This window comes from Diceros bicornis, chromosome 6 (assembly GCF_020826845.1).
Source record: "Diceros bicornis minor isolate mBicDic1 chromosome 6, mDicBic1.mat.cur, whole genome shotgun sequence".
In the NCBI taxonomy this organism is placed as follows: Eukaryota; Metazoa; Chordata; class Mammalia; order Perissodactyla; family Rhinocerotidae; genus Diceros; species Diceros bicornis.
In genome coordinates, this window is record NC_080745.1 from 66690742 (window position 1) to 66711841 (window position 21100).

The window sequence follows — 21100 nt, forward strand, 5'->3', positions numbered from 1 at the left end:
GCAAATGCCCAGAAACCTTCCGGGTCAGCCGGAAGTGACCCTAGGCGGAAAGGTTGCCATGGCAGCGTCCGGGCGCGCGACTGGGCGGAGGGAAAATGGCGGTGACAGGCTGGTTGGAGAGTCTGCGGGCGGCTGAGAAGACGGCGCTACTGCAGGACGGTAACTCGAGGCCCCCCGCGAGTCCCCTCGTCCGTTCCCCCAGAGTCCTGCCTTCCGCGGTGGTGCCTCCAAGAAAGGGCCTCAGCCTGGGACGGCAGAGCTGGAAGGGTCGCGGCCGCCAGCCAGGCCAGGTCCTGCATTTGCAGATGAGGAAACTGAGGCCCAGAGAGATGATGTGACTGGAACACGCGTCTCTGGACACCCCCTGGTTTCCTCTACACCGCCCCACTCCGCTCTGAGTTCTGTTACTTAATAAATAAGAATTCCCTTCGTATTCAATATGTTATTTGCTCCTCATCGCTGTCCCGAGAGGCTGTTAATATCCACCCCATTTTATAGAAGAGGAAACGGAAATTCAAGAATATTTTAGACCAGCCTCAGCTGCTCCAACCAGTCAGTGGTACAACTGGATTTGTACCTGGGATCCCATGAACCTCCATCTAGGGGTTCTATTGCTGAAGGCAGCCTGGTGTCATGGAGGGGCGGGAAACCTGGGCTTTAGAATTGTGACAGAATTGTGACTCTGTCATTAATTCACCGTGGGCTCCCAGTCTGGCCCTTGACTTGTTTGGACTTCACTTTCCTCATCTGTAAAATGAGATGGATGGGCTACCTCTGTTATCTCTGAGGTCCTTTCCAGCTGTAGTGTTATGTTTGTAAGTGAACCTGTAAATGTTGCCTGGGTCTTTAGGGGAGACAGAGCAAGGGCCCAGGGCTGTGCCTGGAAGAGGTGGGCATGGGAGTATAGCGTCTTGACTTTCTCTCACCCTAGGATTGGACTGTATGAGGCTCCCTGTGCGTCAGGGTCGCTTCCTGGACCCACTTGGCAGCCAGAATGAATTAGGTCTGAATTCCTTTAGCTTTCAGGATACCAGCTAGGGATTCACATCCATACACAGAGGCCAATCAGGGAAGCGTGGAAATTGAAATCAGCTGCTCATTCACTTATTCATTTATGCAGTATTTAGGGAGGCTTTTACTATGTGCCAAGCTGTGTACTAGAGTAGACAGAAAAAGACATGTTGGGGCCGGCCCCGTGGCTTAGCAGTTAAGTGTGCACGCTCTGCTACTGGCGGCCCGGGATCAGATCCTGGGCGCGTACCGACACACCGCTTCTCCAGCCATGCTGAGGCCGCGTCCCACATATAGCAACTAGAAGGATGTGCAACTATGACATACAACTATCTACTGGGGCTTTGGGGGGAAAAAAAAAAAGGAGGAGGATCGGCAGTAGATGTTAGCTCAGAGCCAGTCTTCCTCAGCAAAAAGAGGAGGATTAGCATGAATGTTAGCTCAGGGCTGATCTTCCTCACAAAAAAAAAAAAAAAAAGACATGTTGTCCCGAGAGTTCACAGAGTGGTCAGGAAAAAGACATGTAAATAAATAATAGTATGTGTTAAATAGAGACTGGAATCTTCTATAAAATGCTATGAGAGCAGGAAGGTGGAAGTCATCTCTTTGAAGGAAGACCTGAGGGAAGAGGTGATGTTTATGGATCCTAAAGAATTAATAGGTGTTTGCTAAGTAGAGAAGAGGGCATGGCTGTTCCAGGAAGAATGGCTCACGTGTAAAGGCATGGAGGTGTGAAAATATATGCTGATTACTAGGGGAGTAACAAAATATTTAGTGAGGCTGAAGCATTCACCCCGTCAGTCATAACAATCCCTCACACCATGTCAAGTGCCAGGTGCTAGGATGCAAGGATGAATAACAGGTCTCTTTTCTCAAGGAGTAATGAGGGGAAATGGTGGAAAATGAAGAGAGATTGCAGATAAATTGGGGCATTTTGTGATAGCTCTCCTATGCCAAGCTAGATTTTGGATATTGTCTCAGGACAGTGGTTTTTGTTTTTATTGTAAAAAATACATAACATAGCACTAACCCCTTTAGCCATTTTTAAGTGTACATCTGTGGCATTAAGTACATTCACATTGTTGTGCAACCATCACCACCATCCATTTCCAGAACTTTTCATCTACTTCAATGTTAGTAAACACTAACTCCCCACTCCCCCTATCCCCAGCCCCTGGTAACCACCATTCTACTTTGTCTTTATGAATTTGATTACTGTAGGAGCCTCATATAAGTGGAGTCATACAATGTTTGTTCTTTTGTGACTGGCTTATTTCACTTAGCATAATCTCCTCCAGGCTCATCCATGTTGTCAAGTGTCAAAATTTCCTTCCTTTTTTAAGGCTGAATAATATTCCATTGTATGTATATACCGCATTTTGTTTATCCATTCATCTGTTGATGGACTCTTGGGTTGCTTTCACTTTTTTGGCTGTTGTGACTAATACTGCTATGGACGTGGGTGTACAAATATCTGTTCTAGTCTCTGCTTTCACTTCCGTTGGTCACAGGACAATGTTCAAACAAATATTTCATCAGCCAGGATTTTGTTAAATTTTTTTTGTTAATAGCATCACAAAACAATGTTGAGAACCTGATACGCTTTAAATTTTTTTCAGAAAAATTTGTATTCATTGTGGAAATATTAAAAATAAACAAGTCACCCATAATCCTGCTTTCCAGAGGTAATCATAATTTACATTTTCATACATAAACTTCTATATTTTTTTCCATGCATATGCACTCACACATATATATTTTTTCTTTTACCAAAATATCATACTAATATACTTAAAATTTTTTATATCTGCATACATATATACATATAGAATAAATATGTATAGAATAAAATATAAATAAATATTATATAATCTTTGGGTAAAGGAGGATATTGTAAGCATAACTTCTGGGTGGTAACCACAAAAGAAAAAGTAGTTGACTATATAAAAATTAAACACTTGTTTGGGAAAACCCACTTTAAACAAAGTTATAAGGCAATTGAAACTGAGAGTATTTGCAACATATATGACACATGGTTAATACATACAAAGCTCAATCAGATTAGTAAGAAAAAGATGAACACCCAAATAAAATAAGCTAAGGCCTAAATGGATAATTCACTAGAAACATGACCAATAAACCCTTGGAACAATATTCAACCTTACAAATATTTAAAGCCATACAAATTATCCTAGTGTGGTTATTAGAGCATGGACTTTGGCCTCAAGTGAGTTTAAGCCTGGGTCTGTCATTTCCTAGCTTTATGACTTTGGACAAGTTGCATGACCTTTAAGCCTCAATTTTTCTCATTTGTGAAATACAGGTAATGCGGGCACATAGGATTATTGTGAGAATTAAATGCCATAAAACATGTAAAGTGCCTGGCCAGTAGTAAGCACTGCATCCTTCCTAGACTCAAGACTGGACTGCAGGGGGAGAAGAGGGTCAGGCCATACACCCTCAGCTACTTGCAGGCAGCACCTTGTACCCCACTCCTGACAAGAAAACCCCTTCCAGCTCTATGAGCCATCCAAATGATTAAGGGTGGTGTGACCTAGGGGCGTACTGAGGGGCCCTGCAAATTTGGGGAAGTTTCCCTAGAATGCAAATTAGGAACTACTCAAGGGAAGTGTGTCCCAGGGAAGTGAATTGGACAGGAAAAAGGCTTGGTAGATCAGATACAGTTGCAGGTTTTAGCTAGTGGCACCTTCAGCTGGTTAGGGGCCTTGGGGCTCTTATTCGTCAAGCATACTTTGGGAAACCGTCTACTGGGCATTAGTCCTCTGTTATTAGTCTCACTCAGGAACTACCTATATCTACTTACCTATCTGTAAAAATAGGGGAAATTACATAGCCACTTTTAAGAAAATGCTTATGATTATACTAGATAGGTGAAAGAGTTGGGCTAGGAGACTCCCTTGGGTTATTCCATTTTTTTCAATGAAAGATGAATCAGTGTTCATCTATTCTTTCAATCAGTATTTAGTTGAGCACATAATATATGCCAGGTACTATGCTTGGTGTTAGGGAAACCATAGGCAGGGGGGATAAAACCTCTCCTGTCTAGTAGACGAGACAGGCAATAATCAAAGAATCACACAAATAGATGTAAAATCATAACCAAGGTAAATGCCATGAGGAAGACACATGGGGACTAACATCGTTTGGCTGTGTGATAGGAATGGCCTAGAGATGTGCAAAAGAAGGCAGAGCAATGGCATGGCTAAAGGGAGTGCTTGGTCAATATCCTTTTCAATATTCTGAGCACATAGGCTTGGTTTTAGGAACTGGGGAGAAAGATGCTTTTAAGAGTATTACACTATGTGGTAAATGCTCCATTATGAATATGAATAAAGCACTAGGGAGGCACAAACAGGGAAGAGATGAGTTTTGCTAATGTGGCTGGGAGTGATAGTTTAGGAAGATTTCCCAGTGGAAGTGACATTTGAGCTTGATTTTGAAGAGTGGGGATTTCTTCAAAAGATGGGAAGAAGTATGGAGCTATTGCTGGTAGAGGAAGCAGCAGAGCAAAGACATGTTCAGAGAAAGCTTCAGAAAGGAAGTGAGTCCCGGGACACATCTTAAAGTAATGGTGGGTGATGGTTGGCAAGGAGTTCATGGGAGGCTCTGGGAGGGTGTCTCAATACCCCCAAGGCTGTCGGTGTTTCCCAGGTAGACCCCTTGATCTGCAAGGGGCAAGGCAAGAGGAGGCGTGGGGGTAAGGCACTCTCTCTTTGTGCGTAGGGAGAAGGAAGGTGCACTATTTGTTCCCAGATGGGAAGGAAATGGCTGAAGAATATGATGAGAAGACGAGTGAACTACTTGGTAAGTGACAGGGGCTCTCAGTGGAGCCTTAGGAACACTTGGGATGACCTAAGCACAGGTGAACACTCCCAGCCTGAGGCTCGAGGGAGGAGCCCTGCACCAAATGGGGAGACGGAGGCCCTCAAGGCGAGATTGTTCCTGAGAATAATCTGAGATCAGGGCTGGACACCAGAGATGGAGTGGGAATCTTTTGACCAGTAAACCCCACGCCACCTCCAGACAAATGAGAGAGTGAGTAATTCTTCTAAGGTGGGAATGGGGATGTAGAGAAACCAGATGGGAATGGGGATGTAGAGAAACCACTGGGAAAACACTTTACAGAGAAAGTGGAATTGGAAGTGAGCCTTGTAGGCTGACTGGAGGTAAGAGCAGGCTTTCACTGCAAATTTTGCTTGTTTTTGTTTTGTTTTCTGAAGCCACACCAGGAGCAAGCATCAGAGGCAGCAGCTTCTGACCTGTCCTCAGAGGTGGCACTATTAAATATGACCTTTATCTTGGAGAATGTTTGAATCAAAGAGGGTAGGGGGTAGAAATGGTGATTTTGTAGCATTTGTCATTTTCATTCCTGCAGCTCTTTTCCTCTAAGAATAGGCTCATGAATAGGGGCTCAGATTTCTGAGATTTATTTGATTTGTCCATTCTCTGTTCCCAGGTATGCACATCAGCACTAACTGACTTCCTTGAGCTAGGTGGCTGGTTCTTTGACCCAGGGCCTGAGGCTGTCAGCGGTGGGAGTTCGTCTCTTTATTAAGTTCCACCTGAAATGCTAAGACCAATGATGAATGATGGGCTGGGTTATTTTCTTGTCATTATTCTTGACTTTAATTTCTTCCTGGGCCTGATCGACAGGTAGTATTGGTGAGGGAATTTCTTTTTCCTTTTTTCTGACAGCTCATAAATGTCTGGAGCCGACAACACGGATTACACTGGTTTGTATTCTCTTAGTCTCCAGTCTTAAAATGTGTGTCCTGCGCATGTTCAGTTGCAGAGTGAAGTGTTGATCCTTCCTTATTATGAGCTGCTTGGGCTCCAGTCCCAATTGGTTTAGTCTGGTGCTATTAAAAAATCTTGATGTGTTTAGCATATGACACTGATTTGGTGTAAACCAATACAGTAGTAATATCCTCACAATTCATTGTAATTTATAGCGCTACCAGGGGTTGACAGTCTTGGAATGCCTAACAGGGGCCAGCTTATGAAAGCAGAGGTCACGCGGGCTAACTACTACCATCACTAGGCCAGAGACTAGCCGCCGCAGCTCCTCTCCCCTGGCCCCCAGTGTCACCTCTCTTCTCCACACAGAGCAAATAAAACAGCTATAGCTGCTGTGGCTGTAAAAAAAAAAAAAAAAAACAACAAATAAAACCCAAGACTCTCAGTTGTGCTTGGACATGAAATTAAAATGAAAAACAAGTCCAGGTTCCTTCATTGGTAGCATCCTACATTAACCTGTCACTTCTCTTGGCAGATGGTGAATAGACAGTGGCCTCCAAACTCCTTTTTCTTAAAAGCAGAAATGGAGGTTCATAGGAGAACATTGTTTGGCTAAAGTTTACCTGATACAGTCATGTTTCGCTTAACAACTGGATACGTTCTGAGAAATGCGTCATTGGGCGATTTTGTCATTGTTCGAACATCATAGATGGTACTTACACAAACCTAGGTGGCATAGCCTACTACACACCTAGGCTATATGGTACTAATCTTATGGGACCACCGTTGTACCTGCGGTCCGTTGTTGACCGAAATGTTGATATGCAGTGCACAACGGTGTTAATATTATTACTGTAACTTTTATTGGGCACTATGCTAAGTGCTTTATGTGAATTATCTTATTGAACCATCCTCATTACAGCCTGATGAGGCAGGTACTGTTGTTCCCATTTTATAGTAGAAAAAAACTTTAGATCCAAGAGGTTAAGCACTTTGCTCAGAATCATGTAGCTGGTTAGTTTCTAAGCTAGGATTTAAGCCTAGGTCTGTCTGATTCAGAGCCCATGCTTTAGTCCACAACAACATACTGTTGGGAGTTGAGAATATTTAGTCCTGCTTTCTTTTCTTCTTACTAAATTTTGCTCTCCCCAGAATGACCTGAGTAGGGAGGGGCTGGTGGGAGCAGGACAGAGATGGACAGAGAGGAACACCCCACTTGAACCACGGAGCCCTTTGAATAGCTGATCCTTTTCTTACCCATCTCCAACCACCCCACCCGACCCCCGCCAGCTGCCCTTGCAAAATACTGTTCATTATTTTTTAAGTATAAATAATCCCAAGGCCTGAGCTGACTTTTGCTGGTACATTCTATGAAGTAAAATATGCAGGGTTTTTGTGGCTGTAAATGGGAATAGTTTCCATTTTTCCAGCTAATTATACAAATTTGATAATTGGCCAACCTGGTTTTCTGTTAGAAAAACCCAGAAAGTAATTTACAGAGGAAGAAAAACCCAGAAAGTAATTTACAGAGGAAGAATTGCCAATAGTACATCTGTCTAGGACAGAGTTCTTTCAGTAGGTGTTAATAAGCATAGTAGTGTCATATTTTTTTTCTCCCCCTCAATGCTATTCATTCCCACCCCCCACAATGAATGCTGTATGTATTCATAGAGGAAAAAACTGAAGGGCCCCATAACAATGATCGGAACATCAAACCAGCCCCAGAAGAACACAGCATGTCCAGCGGGGCAGAGGCTGAAGGGCAGGCCATCCCCCAGCGATTACATTCGGATTACCGGCTTAATCTGCTTTGGTATTTGACCGCCATCCTATCCACCCCAGGCTGCATTTGGAGGATATTGAGCACTTTCATCCCCAAGCACTTCACCGGCTTTATAAATGACCCACTCGATTCCCTTCAGCCTCCTCAGGGATGGGACATGGCAGCTGTTTAATAGCCACATAGCAATGTTGCAGTGTTTTAGGGCAGAAAAGAAGAATCCTGCATCCAGTTTAAGCTGCAGGGAGTATTTAGGAAAGGGGAATGTAATTATCCACGTTGGAATTGGGCCAGGGCTTGGAGCTTTGGGGAAAGAGGCCTTTAGGACCCCCACTTTCCAGCCCACCTGAAAGACGAGGCCTCTTTTCAGCAGTCTGCGACATCAGCCTGCTTCCTGCTGACTTAGGAAAAAGCCCCCAGGCACTGCCTCCTTCATATATTCCTCAGCAGACCCTTTACAGGGTCATTGAAAGTCTCCTTTCCAAGGACTGGCCCTGGCTCAGCTGGGAAGATATGACAGCATCCCAGGGAGCTGCCTTGCACACACCAGTTTGGGTTTAACATATAATCAAATCAGAGTGACAGCAGGTGGAAACAGTCTTCTGTTGCTGCAGGAGCTGTCCTTGAGTTCAGAAACAAAGACAAGACAAGAAAGATAAAGTGTGTATTTGCATGTGTGCATTCATGCCCAGGTACATGGGGAAAATAACAAGGACTTCACCAAAATCATTTATTGGATCTTATCTCATAAGGGAATGAGTAGGGAAACTTTCTTTTGCATTCTGACAGAGAATTTTATCCCAAGGTGTTAAAAACAAAAAAACAAAAACGGTGAAATAGCCAGGGGTGCCAAGTTCTTGTGACCTGAGTGGCTTTTAAGGTCAGCAGTAAGGAAACCAGTAGCTGACTTTCCTCCTCCTTAGCATGCTCTTTGGGAAGGTTTCTGTGCAAAACCCAACATCCCTTGGAGTAAAAGAGTGGACAGAAAATCATGGAGTTGGACTTGCCTCTCCTGGCCACACTAATATCGTGCTTTAGGACACACGATGTAACAAGGCCCATGATTACAGGAGCACCTCACTTATCCAGCCCAGATAGTTAGGTATTCCTCATAAATTACATTTTCAGATAATCAAAGCTTTGCCTCTAAAGGCTAAAATATAGCAAAGAAATAGAGCTACTTGAAAAAAAAAAAAGGAAAAGAAACCTCCCTAAATATCGTGTGTGCTTATTGAAGATTTATGGAATACAATTTAGCCTTTTATTAATGATTCAAATTCTGATCTTAAAGTTAGGAAAGCTGAATTTTAGTTGTGGCTTTTGCAAGTTAGTTTCTCTCTCTTAGCCTTGGTAATTCTTCATACCCTGTCCCCTGGAGAGTGGTGGCAAGAGTTGAAAGAGAGTAGGCAGGGGGCCGGTCCCGTGGCTTAGCGGTTAAGTGCGTGCGCTCCACTACTGGCGGCCCGGGTTCGGATCCCGGGCGCGCACCAACGCACCGCTTCTCTGGCCGTGCTGAGGCCGCGTCCCACATATAGCAACTAGAAGGATGTGCAACTATGACATACAACTATCTACTGGGGCTTTGGGGGAAAAACAAAGGAGGAGGACTGGCAATAGATGTTAGCTCAGAGCCGGTCTTCCTCAGCAAAAACAGCAGGATTAGCACGGATGTTAGCTCAGGGCTGATCTTCCTCAAAAAAAAAAAAAAATCAGGCAGGGAAGAATTGCTGTTTCTCATTTGAAAAATACGGGCACTAGACTAGACACTTTCTAAAGGAACCTCCACCTTTAAAATCTGTGATGACCATGATCTATTATATAGCGAGCCCGCAGGGTCTAAGGGTGCTTATTTGCCCTCACACTCAATGATCGCACGTGCTTTGTAGTTCTGATGCTGCCCTCCATTGTGAGCTTTCCCCTCATGCTGTTGTCAATATGCCGGGAAAAAAAATTAATTTCCTGCCTTATTCCACACCTAGCATTTTATATATAGTCTGAGTGAGAATCTGGGAGTAATCTTTCCTGTAGCATTAGAATGAGGTACATGGGTCTTGTCGCAATAAGCAGCTTCTTGGAGGCATTTGTCACTTCCAAGTTTGCGACTATGACAGAGGCCCCCAGAAGGCTGGCTTCCAGGTAAGCAAGGTATTACATGAATAGATTTGGATATACTCCCAGTCACAGTCCATTCACGTAAGAAAGTACAAGTATTTGTGGGGAAAAAAGTTGGCTGTAAAGCATATTTCCAAGTTTTACTCTTCCTTATTAATTTTCATTATAAACTTGGAAATGTGTTTCTAGGGAGAATTTTTGGCCCTAAAATGTAATAAAATCACACTGCAGAATGCAGCAGACCTTATAAAAGCACATATTCAAGGGAAAATTGTAATTTTACAGCACACTTTTGTGTGCAGCTTGTGTGCCTTACTTAGAGCAGTGAGGGTGTTTGGGTTTGGCACAACTGCTCAAAAAGTCTCACAGAAACCCATCTGAAACTCTGAAAATCAGGCTGCAGCTCTCTTCCCCCAGCCCAGAAAAAGGAGCACATGGGAACAACCACAGCTGAGAAGACCAGGCACTGTTTGAGTTGTTTAGCTCCTTACAGCAGCTTCAGGAAGGCTGCCGGCCTCTAGCAGCACCTGGCTGCCCAGGCTAGAGGACACCCAGTGCAGCAGGAAGGGAATGGAACAGAAAGGTTACTGCTCGGGAAGGCCCCCTGCAGTGACGGGATGCCACTCTGGTGGTAGCAGTCACTGTGATGTGGTTGATTGGGCTTCCTGAAAATCCCAGCCAGGGGTTTCCAGGTAATGTCCGTTGAACTAGTTTTTTCACTTATAATTTCCATAATGTATGTGCCTTACTTAAAAAAAAAGTCTTATGCAAATATCTGGGTTGTAAAATAAGGTAAAATAGAGATGATTATTTGCATTATAAAAGGATGATTCCACTACAAAAAATTCGCATTAGATCGTCTATAAATAAAGCATTTAGGGCTGGCCCCGTGGCTTGGCGGTTGGGTGCGCACGCTCCGCTGCTGGCGGCCCGGGTTTGGATCCCGGGCGCGCGCCGACGCACCGCTTCTCCAGCCGTGCTGAGGCCGTGTCCCACATACAGCAACTGGAAGGATGTGCGGCTATGACGTACAACTATCTACTGGGGCTTTGGGGGGAAAATAAATAAATAAATAAATAAATAAAATCTTTCAAAAAAAAAAGCATTTAAAATATGGTGTGTGGGCTGGCCCTGTGGCTTAGCGGTTAAGTGCGCGTGCTCTGCTACTGGCAGCCCGGGTTCAGCTCCCGGGCATGCACCGACGCACCGCTTCTCCGGCCATGCTGAGGCCGTGTCCCACATACAGCAACTAGAAGGATGTGCAACTGTGACATGCAACTATCTACTGGGGCTTTGGGGAACAAAAAAGGAGGAGGATTGGCAATAGATGTTAGCTCAGAGCCGGTCTTCCTTAGCAAAAAGAGGAGGATTAGCATGGATGTTAGCTCAGGGCTGATCTTCCTCACAAAAAAAATAATAAATAAATAAATAAATAAATAAATAAATAAAATATGGTGTGTGCCTAAAATTTTGTTTAAATACAACTCTGGGGCTGTTGTTTTAAGCCAGGTATACCTGAAATGAGTGAATTTTTATATTTGGACTTCCTGAATCTTGAGACAAATCTGCCTATCAGCTTTCACCCTCTTACTTCATTTTTCCTTTGCACATTTTTAGAGGGAAAAAATGCATGTCAACTCACACTTTTGGGGATCCAAATTTTCCCTGTTACCAGTAACTACCCTTTTCCTAACCCCTGCATCTTCCCCTTGCTTGAAGTCACACCTGGGGGTTTCTTACTTCTACTTGGCTCCTCTCAGAGTTTTATTCCAATTCTTTTTGTCTAGGCACCCATGATATGGGCTTTACAAGTTGTCTAATATTGAAATGCTCTGCTGAGATTTCCAAGGCTGTGAGGTCCCTGCTCAGATGGACAAAGCCAGTATGAAGGCCTGTAGCTCCCACTTTTATCCTGTTCCATTTACCTAATGTGATGTCAATGATTCAGCAGAAAAGAGAAGAGCCTCTTTCTTCCTCATAATCCCATTGCTTCCTTTCCTCCCCAGTGAGAAAGTGGCGTGTGAAAAGTGCCCTTGGAGCCTTGGGCCAGTGGCAGATTGAGGTGGGAGAGCCAGCACTCCCAGGAGCAGGGAGCCTGGGGCCTGAACTCATCAAGGAAAGCAATGCCAATGTATGTCTATCTGTGAGGTGTCTTGGGGAGGCTGGGGTGGGAGAGGGCTGCTGGCCCTCGCGGGCAGGCACTGTGTCATGTTCACCTCCTCATCTCCAGTGTGCCCACCGGACACAGTGCTCTAGAAATGTTTGCTTGAGTGAATACCCAAAGGGTTTTGGCTTGTTCATCCCAGGGCGAAGGCTCCAGGCCTGGAATGTCACAGCAATAGCAGCATCAGAGGGGAACTGTGGAGAGCTGCGAGTCTCCCACTGTGCCCTCCAGTAGAACTTTGCAGAGGGGGAAGCCATCTCTTCCTTCCTTCCTTCCTTTCTCCAAGAACAGTTCTTGAGTTGGATTTGCTTTCTGCAGCCCATCTTCATGCGCAAGGATACCAAGATGAGTTTCCAGTGGCGGATTCGAAATCTCCCCTACCCTAAGGATGTTTATAGTGTCTGTGTGGACCAGAAGGAGCGCTGTGTCATTGTCAGAACAACCAACAAAAAGTAAGTGTGTGATGGGCACCTGCCTGCCTGTGTAGGAGCAGGATCAGGGATGGTTTGACCTGGGGTTAGGGCTCAGACTGCTCTCTACCCCAGAGGGCAGAGAAGCCTCCCCCTCCAGCTCTGAGGAAGGGAGGAGGGCTGCGCTAAAGCCCCAGTTAGGCACTGAGAGCTGAAGGGCTTCCTCTCTGCAGGAGCAGCTTGAATAATGTAATCTGCTCCATCAGGGCAGGGAAATTGGAACAATGAGCGTTTAGTCCAGTACCGGGCACATACTGGGGTTCAGTAAATATTTGTTGAATGAATGAAGGGATGAGGGAATCACCTGGCCATTAACAGTTACAGGACTTTAAAGTACTGATCTAGGGGCAGCAAACCTGATCCCTCCCTGGACTGAGGGACAGTGGGCAGTTTGCTTCGGCCTCTTGCAAGTCTTTTGCACTATGTTTCAAAAGGAATACTCAACTTCCCTTTACTCCTCTCCTTGTGGTCTGCTAGAGGGAGGCAAAATATGGGGTTGAGGGGACAGAAGGTGGCTAGGGTAGAGATTTGATCTTCGTGGGGCTTCTGGGCTGACCTATCTTAGAAATGCATTGGTCCTATTTGGGTTTCTGGAGCTCTGATCACAGGAGAAGAGAAGAGCCCTGTAATGAACTGGACTTGACCTGGGCCACATTGCAATATAGGACCAACTCCCTTAAAATAGTTTTAGGGCATTGAGATGGAAGTTTTCTGAGTTACTGGTCCATAAACTGTGAAGCCACCCAACATGCCTCATGGGGTGCTAAGCTTAGGCCAGAAGTGACCCCACCCATCCACTGGTTTACATGCAGTAAGGGGGACCCAGCTCTTTGTCCATCTTCTCAGATGGTGTGGTGCCAGCCTCCCCTCCCATCTCCTTCAGGTTCAAGAGGCCCACAGGAAGCAGCGTGGCTCCTAGGCTTCCCCACTGCAGCCTTGGGTTCCACCCTCCTCTTATGAGCCCCACACCCTGTTACTTTGGCAGGGTTAAGGGGATGGGGAAGGGGTGGAGATAGATGAATTAATTTTGGGATTATTGCTGTACATGCAGCCAGTAGCCCCTGCAGTGGGCCTTGTCTATAAATATAAAGTCATAATAATAAGAGTTTGTGTTTATAAAGCACTTTGAAGCCCTCAGATAAAAAGCAGTTTATTTCCGTTACTGTTTTCATCATTAACAAGAGTCAGCACCTAAAGTGGAATTTAGCAATTTCAGACAACAGAGAAATTGCCTTTAGGAAAACAAACTCCATGCTTCAGCAAGCATTCCCTGGCGTAAGAGGCCCTGGGTCCAAACTGGGAACAAAAGTGCTTCTGATAGCACTTGAATCTGCAGCCCAGCAGTTTGTGGAGCTGGCTGCTGCCTCCCTTTTGTCCCCCAGAGGTCACTGTCGAATACAGATATCAGGCAGAAATGTGATTACCAGGGATTGAGAGAAGAGAGGCTAGCTAGCTCACCAAAATCATCTGCAGGCAGATCCTCTGGGTCCCATCTCCTGCACATATCCACCCGTAGGTGGCGCTGTTGGCCAGGAGCTCCATGGCTAGAGGCCCACTCCAGCACCCAAGGCAAGGTGGAGATATTTTTGAACTGATGGGTGAGGCCAGGTGGAATGGGAGTAGTGCCCCGGGACGGGGCAGGGGTTGGATTCGCACAGAAGGGAGAGGAGTATGTGAGTGCCCACTTTGGAGCCCACACTGAGCCTCTTGTTCAGGCCCAGCCAGGCTCAGCCCAGTCTTCCTCAGGTCCCTCTGCTGGGAGGTAGGTGAGAGAGGCCACTAACCCTTAACCCTTAACCGCCTCTTTCCTGAGCCTAGTGGCCTTTTCATCTTCTACCTGGAGTAGTAATGGGGCTTATACCTTTACTACCACTAATTAAACAGAACTCAATGGCTATTCCTTTGAGCAGTGTTTAACTTTTTCAGGATACTTTAAAAATCTGTTTTCTGATCTTCACACCATGCAGTGGTGGGTGAGGTACCTATTTTTATTCTTGTGTTGTATATTAAGGATTATGTAAGAGTATCTGTAAAGTCAGCATGATGAACTGACTTGCCAAAGGGAAAGTTAGTGACGGTCTAGACACCTGGGCATCTGCAGTTTCCACCACAGTGTGGCATTTCCCTCTCATTTGACCTCTTCCTTTACCTGGAGGTTCCATACCTGCCCTGGTTCTAATGTTCTGGAATGTGGTTATTAATAATAGTCACAGTTCTTTTGTCTATACCTGCCTTGTCCCTGAAGAACTGGGTTGGCTACTTTTCTTGAAGGAATTGACTCAGGTATTAGTAAGGGATGAAAAGGGAAGGAAGAAAGAGCTTTTCCAGGATCCCAGTGTGGCACCATCTGTTCCTGGTAAGAGCATAAGAAGGTTCTTAGCCTTAGCCTAGAAGCTGGCAGCTGTAAATGGAATGTGCCAGGGTGCTGGGTTGGGAAGATATCAGCTTAAATCTGGCCTCTGCCACACATTAACTGTAGTATTTTGCAAGGCTGAGCAAGGTTTCCTCATCTATCACAGGAGAATACTCATACCTACCTCACAGACTGATTGGGGAATTTGATTAAGTTGTATACGCCCAGCACAATAGCTGGCCTGAACCGGGTCCTCAGCAATTCTTTGGAAATTGGAACCTGAGAGATCTGGGCTGATTGGACATCGATGATAATAACACTGTGGGAGGTGTTAATAGGAACCACTAGAAAAAGGATTCTGTGGTCAAATAAGTTTAGGAAACTCTGTATTAAACAAATTTCTCCTTGGTAGGGCTTCTGAGAGCCTTTAGTATGTGAGTGTGCAGTGTAACTCTCTAGGAGGGGGCTACTGTAGGCGGGATGCCTTGATGTTTAAGAAAGAAGGAAGATTTGCCTACTGATTTTCTAAGCGCTGGGCTGGCTAGAGGCTTCTCTGGACCACTCTAGCTGAGCCTGTGTGCAGGTATGCAGGGCGCCTTCTGGAGGTGTGTGGGGCATGGTCCATATGACTGTCCACAGTGGCCCTGCTTGTACGTTCAGCCTCTCCTCCAGAGTCTCTGAAGTCCTGGCCTCTTGTGCCCTTTCTCAGTTCACTGCAAGGGAGAAGAGGTTGGGAAAGGACTGGGAATTGGGAAGGGGATACAATAGAGAGTGATGGGGTGCAGTAGGTCATTTCTGAAATAGCCAAAATGTAGGAGCTGTCCTTTTGGCACAAGCTGGAGAGAGGTACAGAGTTGGTCTGTTCCCGTCCCTTTGACAGTGACTTAAAGTTTATCTAGGGCAGCTCCTTTATTTGAGGAAGGAATTTGGAGGAACAAACTGAGGCCCAGAAGGAAGTGACCTGCGCAGGGTGCCAGGGCAGGTGCGGGAGTCCTCCTGAGAGCCTTTGCTTCCACGGATGTCTTTTGAACACTTTGGAAATTCAGAAAGGAAGACCACTATTTGTTAGAGAGAGTGCCCAGGGGAGGGACCTGCAGGGTCGCTGTATCCCAGGAGACTACTCCCCATATCTACCCCATCTTTGGACAGATGCAGGGAACCTAGACCAGGTAGTCCTTTGAGGTGAAAATGTGGAGAGATAGAGGGGTCAAGAGTTTTGGGGACTTATCACTTGTAATAAGGGCATCTCCCATTTACCAGTTTTGTGACTTGGGCAAGATACCCAACTTTTCTGTGCCTCAGTTTCCTTTTCTGTAAAAGAGGATAATAGAAGTAACCAACCTGAGAGGGTTGTTTTGAGGATTCGATGTGTATAGAATAGACGCTGGCACAGAATAATCATTAATAAATGTCACCTTTCATGTCTGGCTGAAACTGAGAACTGTGAAGGGGATGGGAATGGGGAGTGCTGTACATCTGCAAAAAGCCTGGAAACCACCCCGCTATGAGGGCTTAGCTTTTAATAGAAACACAACAAGGTCTCCTCAGGCAGGGATAGGGCCTTGTTTCTCCCTCATCCTTAAATTCCCAGCTCACAGCTCAAGGCCTGGGACACAGTTGATGCCTAAATGTTTGCTGCCTACCTAGGGCTGCCTGAAGCTGAGCATTCTGACTTTTCCAGAAGCACAGTGGGTCCCTCTCTGGTCCGGGTGCTGGTAAGAAAGTCAGGTGTGGTTCTTCTCAGGGAAAACCCAAGGCCAGGGAATGGAGGTGAGAAGGGAGTGGGCTGCTCCTGAGGAAAGAAAGCAGATGCCCCATATTCCCTTGAACACTGCCCGTCAGGAGCCTCTGAGGAAAACTGTTAAACCTCAACCAATAAACTAAATCCATTAGAATAGACTCAAAACAAAGCTGAGCCTGCAGACCCACTCTGCCTCCATTCCCCTAGCCTCATGAAAGGTGGTGGGAGTAGGACAGGGAAGGGGGGGCAAGCCATGCACCTCAAGTTCCTTTTGATCTTGTTGCTGTTGAGGCCAAGCCCTGGGATTCTTTTCCAGTCACATTGCCCCAGCCTGGGGAATGTAGCTTGACAGTGCCCACCTAAGGGTGTACAGGTATGTCTCTGTCCCCCCCCGGCACACAAGCCAGGTAGGCAGAAAGGGTGTCCCCATGCTCTGCATGGCAAGGCCTCACACAGGCCCCATCAGTTCTGCTGGGCTGCGTGTGCCTGAGCTGCTTCTCCGGGTTCTGCTTCTTGTGTATATTTGCAGGGAAGATGTTAACACTTCCTAACAAGCCTTTGTGTTCATCTAATCTCTGCTGTTTAACCTTTGACTCCCCCCTATTATCAGTGTCTGCCACCTTTGCTGGCCAGACCCAGGGCCCCAGGAAGAGCCCTCAGCTGGGCTGGCTAGGAAGAGGATGAGGCCGGCATTCCACCCCAGTTTGCAGGCAGATGGATCGCCTTTCCCTGGGGCAGAGCTTTGGAAAATAAAGCAAACTTGTGGTGCCATTAGGATCCCCCAGCCCCCACTCCTTTTGAACTGTCAGCCTTTAAGTAAACATTCTTTTCCGGCCATGGGTCCCAGCACCTTGGCGGGGAGTGAGGAACCTGGGAGGAGAGGGGCCCTGAGAGCCTCCACTAAACTGAGGGATTTGGGCAGGGAGAACGGGGTAGAAGTGCTGCATTGATGTCAACTCTCTGAGTCCCTGGGGCATCTGAGCTTTTGAAGTGGACTCGGGGTAGCTGTCACCACAAGGACCAGGCCCCTCTGAAGTATTAAAAGCCCCATTGTCTCCAGGCCCCTCACTTGAGTTTGTTTGTACCTGCAGCATTTCCCTCCCCAGCCCACACAAATTCTGCAGCAGCAGTGATGCCATGCCACTGGCCAGAGCCTAGGCTACACTTCCACCAAGGAAAATGCCAAACGGGCCTATTGCTAGAGATGAGGAGGCCATTCTTTGTGGTCTGGTGTAACAAGCACCACACCAGGGGCAAGGAGCTTTAATCCTGACTCCACTGAGAGACTGTGAAACCAGGCAAGGCATTTCACCTCGTTGAGCCCGAGTTTCCTCTTCAGTAAACGAGGTCAAATTTCCTGCAAAACAACATCTAGTTACACACCTTATGGGCTGGGTGTTGCTATCTGGGTTTTTTTGTTTTGTTTTGTTTTGTTTTCACTAAAAGGGATCATTAATCTCTGGACTGGCACCTGCAGATGATAGAGAGCGTGTGTGGTGTCTGAAAATGGAAGAGTGGGGCCAGCAAAGTAGTCCAGAGCCTGGGAGATCCAGCTTCCATGATGAGTCACATGGTCTGTCCTCTTAGGGAGATTTCTCCTTGTGGATGTACTTCCCTCTCTGGCCTGCAAGTAGAGTCAGGCCAACAAGGCCTTGAAAGATCCCAAAAGAGGAAAACGTATGTAGCTGAGGCCTTCAGTGGAAGTCCATGTAAATGGCAACTGTCACTCCCCGTTGGGGGACAGCCCTACATGTCCTTATTCTGTCCCTTATTAGCACGCATGTCCCATTTTCTTGGGCTTGCCTGAGCTGTGTATTCCAGGAGGCTTCTTCTCCATGTCTTCGGGAGTCCTGAAATTGAAGTGTGAGTCACTCTAATTCTCGTCTAATCAAGGAATCACGACTATTCCTGCTCTTCTACTGCTAGACTGGCTATAAGGCCTTTCACCTTTTCTTTCTAGAGCCACTAAGTTCTAAAATACTGGTGTTCGAAAATACTGGTGTTCTAACTGGCTTCTCTTCTTCCTCTTTCGCTGTGTGGAAGGTGTTGGAGAACTGTGTAGAAGCTTGGCAGCAGAGGGCCTGATGCCCAACTCTTGGGGTCACCGTGCTAGGTATCCCCATGGCCTCTTGTCCCCACAGGTACTACAAGAAGTTCTCCATTCCTGACCTAGACAGATACCAGCTACCTCTGGATGATTCCTCGCTGAGCTTTGCTCATGCCAACTGCACCCTGATCATCGCCGTAAGATTCACCCACACTTCTTGGCTGCTGCGTCAGGGAGAGGCTCCCTCTTTTCCTGCCCACTTCCCATCCCATAGGAGTCCCCAGTTCCAGCCTCTACCCCTAGGCTGTGCTTGCTAGAGAACAGGCTTCTCTACTTGAGCATGAGGAGAGCAGGGTAGGGGCTCAGGGAGGAGCCTGATCTTATAAATCACAGTTGGAAGAGGATAGAGGGTGATGGGGAGGGGTGGAAATCACAGGCCTGGAGTTTTGGTCCAGTGCCTGCTCCTACCCAGCCAAGTGACCTTGAGCAAATCATTCAGTCCTGTAGGCCTCAATTTCCTCATCTTCGAATAAAGGGATCAGAAGGGGCCCCAACTGGCCCCGTGGCTTGGCGGTTGAGTGCGCGCGCTCTGCTGCTGGCGGCCGGGGTTCAGATCCTGGGCGCGCACCGACGCACCGCTTCTCCGGCCATGCTGAGGCCGCGTCCCACATATAGCAACTAGAAGGATGTGCAACTATGACATACAACTATCTACTGGGGCTTTGGGGGAAAAAATAAATAAATAAAATTATAAAAAACAACAACAAAAAAAGAAGGGGCCCCAAGTGTGGTGTGTGCATGCACACGTGCATGTGTGTAGGGGGGATGTGACTGAATTATGTCCTCTTCTGGCTCCATCCACAGTACCAGAAGCCAAAGGAGGTCCTGGCGGCCGAGTCAGAACTGCAGAAGGAGCTGAAGAAGGTAAAGACGGCCCACAGCAGTGATGGGGACTGCAAGACCCAGTAGTGGACCCCTGAGCCTGCACCTCTGGTGTGGAGGGTGGGTGAGGCTCTTCCTGTCAGCCTGTGAGTCTTCGAGGCTTGGGCCTTCCTGGTGCAGGAGCAGCCTCTTCTCTTCTAGGAGCTATCCAGGCTCTGTAAGAACTGGCCCTTGGGGCACTCCTTGCCCCTGCATCTTATCTCCTAAGTAAAGTCATTCTGAGTCGCCGTCGGTGGACTGCCCTCTTGTTCACCTCTGTATGCTTCTGTCCCCAGGAAGGGTGCTGGTGACAACATTCCCTTCTCTATCCTCCAGACCTTCAACATAAAGCCTTCTGCATAAAGGGAGGCGTGGACTTTAGATGGAGCCCTGACCCCGTCTTCCCCAAACTGTTTGCATAAACTCAGAGGAAGACTAGGCTGGAAGGGACCCTGTGCTACCTTAGCTTGCAGAAGTGGCCCAGAGGAACTCCCTAAGATAGGGGTCGGTGAGGGAGAAGTTTTTAAAATGCAGAAACCTTGGAAACAACGCGGGATATTAAGACATTGTGGGTGAAAAGCCAGATTAAGGGTGGTAGCATTGCGAAGAGTGGGTGTGTGTTGGGGCAGGGTGAAGAAAGGTCACCACAGATGGATAGCAGCGTAGCTCCCCGACAACCCAGAGCCCTTCCATGGTCCCCTCTCCATACCCCAGAGGTGACACCCACCCCAACACTAGGGCCAAAGGGGTAGGTGGTAATGAGAAGTTTTCCTGAAGAAAAGAAACCTTTTTTCTTTGGGATACTGAGCCGTGAGGTTGGTCTTACCCTTTCCCCAGCATGCCCACCCCCAAGTATGAATCTGTTGTTCCCTCTCCCTGGGGCCTCCCAGGACTCCCCAGCTGGTGAAGAACCAGATTTGTGAACAATCAAGCTTTATTTTTACAAAAATGAACATTGTAGCATGTCTCAACAGCCGGCCTAAGATTGGGCTGGCTTAGAACTCACTCAAAACTGTGGGGTTCCCTTCGTCCTTTCGTCCTTTCTTGGTTTCAAAGTGAGACCAGGCTACAGTGCCCCAAGAATGCGTCCCCAGCCCCAAGAGCTTGGTCAAGGGTGAGGTCTGACTGAGGAGGTGGGGGCCGGTGCCAGCCAGGGGTATTGATTGACAGCCTCACCCCTCCTTCCAGGGAAGGGGCAGAAAGAGACCAATTGGGAAGGCTGTACCACCTCACCTCACTAAGCTGTCGCGGCTCTAAGAAGGGGTGGGGTGCAGGGCGGGTCTCTGCAGGCCAGATCCTTGCTCTGGCCAACAGGGAAGCAAGCCCTAGCTGGGTTCAACTGCGCTCTCCCAGGTCCCTTCTCTCCAACTGGTTCCTGCGCCTCTGGATAACCCCAAATCCCCAGGAGTCCAGCTTTTATCTTACAGTGCCTGAGCACTGTGGTCACAGGTCTAGCAGCACAGGCACAGTGGGGGTGGGGGAGGTGGAGAGGGAGGTATCACTGCACCCTCCAGGCAGGAGAGGTCCCTGAGTAGCTGGCTTCCCTGGCCCACAGGCTGGGGTGGCCCTGACTGTCACGGGTTTTGAAAGTCCAGGACGTGGAGGTTATAAGACAGTGCAGCATAGAGATGCCTGGTGGTGAAGCGTAGGCAGTACACAGGACTGCTGAGGGGCGTCGATGTCAGTGGGAAGGCCTGCAAGGGAGGGCACAAGAATGGCAAGAGCATCCCGAATGGGAGCTGG

General features: G+C 47.2%; 2 protein-coding genes across 5 annotated transcripts in view; one reads left to right on the top strand and one right to left on the bottom strand.

The window, feature by feature from the left end:
* Positions 1 to 90: 90 nt before the first annotated feature.
* Positions 91 to 20285, top strand: DPCD (deleted in primary ciliary dyskinesia homolog (mouse)). 3 transcript variants are annotated; one of them, XM_058543807.1, is made up of 7 exons: positions 93 to 159; positions 2631 to 2696; positions 4756 to 4836; positions 11668 to 11792; positions 12144 to 12277; positions 18531 to 18633; positions 19301 to 20285. In XM_058543807.1, the coding sequence occupies exons 1-7, from the start codon at positions 96 to 98 to the stop codon at positions 19403 to 19405; spliced, it is 678 nt and encodes a 225-aa protein (XP_058399790.1). In that variant the 5' UTR covers positions 93 to 95; the 3' UTR covers positions 19406 to 20285. The 3 variants fall into 3 exon arrangements, with proteins under 3 accessions (XP_058399791.1, XP_058399790.1, XP_058399792.1); XM_058543808.1 differs by lacking the exon at positions 2631 to 2696 and having other exon boundaries at positions 91 to 159; XM_058543809.1 differs by lacking the exons at positions 2631 to 2696; positions 4756 to 4836.
* The window catches only part of FBXW4 (F-box and WD repeat domain containing 4), an 80828-nt gene continuing 79947 nt past the window's right edge, over positions 20220 to 21100 (bottom strand). Inside the window, exon 9 of one of the 2 annotated variants that reach the window (XM_058543805.1) lies at positions 20220 to 21051. In XM_058543805.1, the coding sequence (XP_058399788.1) occupies positions 20932 to 21051 (120 nt within the window). In that variant the 3' untranslated portion in view covers positions 20220 to 20931. The remainder of the gene's footprint in view (positions 21052 to 21100) is intronic. The other variant, XM_058543806.1, reaches the window with a different exon arrangement.

Bases quoted from the DNA above. Each gene is read 5' to 3' on its own strand.
- DPCD (XM_058543807.1), top strand. From the start codon at position 96: ATGGCGGTGACAGGCTGGTTGGAGAGTCTGCGGGCGGCTGAGAAGACG. The intron at 11,793-12,143 runs GTATGTCTATCT...TGCTTTCTGCAG, and splicing joins TCAAGGAAAGCAATGCCAAT to CCCATCTTCATGCGCAAGGA. The intron at 12,278-18,530 runs GTAAGTGTGTGA...TTGTCCCCACAG, and splicing joins GTCAGAACAACCAACAAAAA to GTACTACAAGAAGTTCTCCA.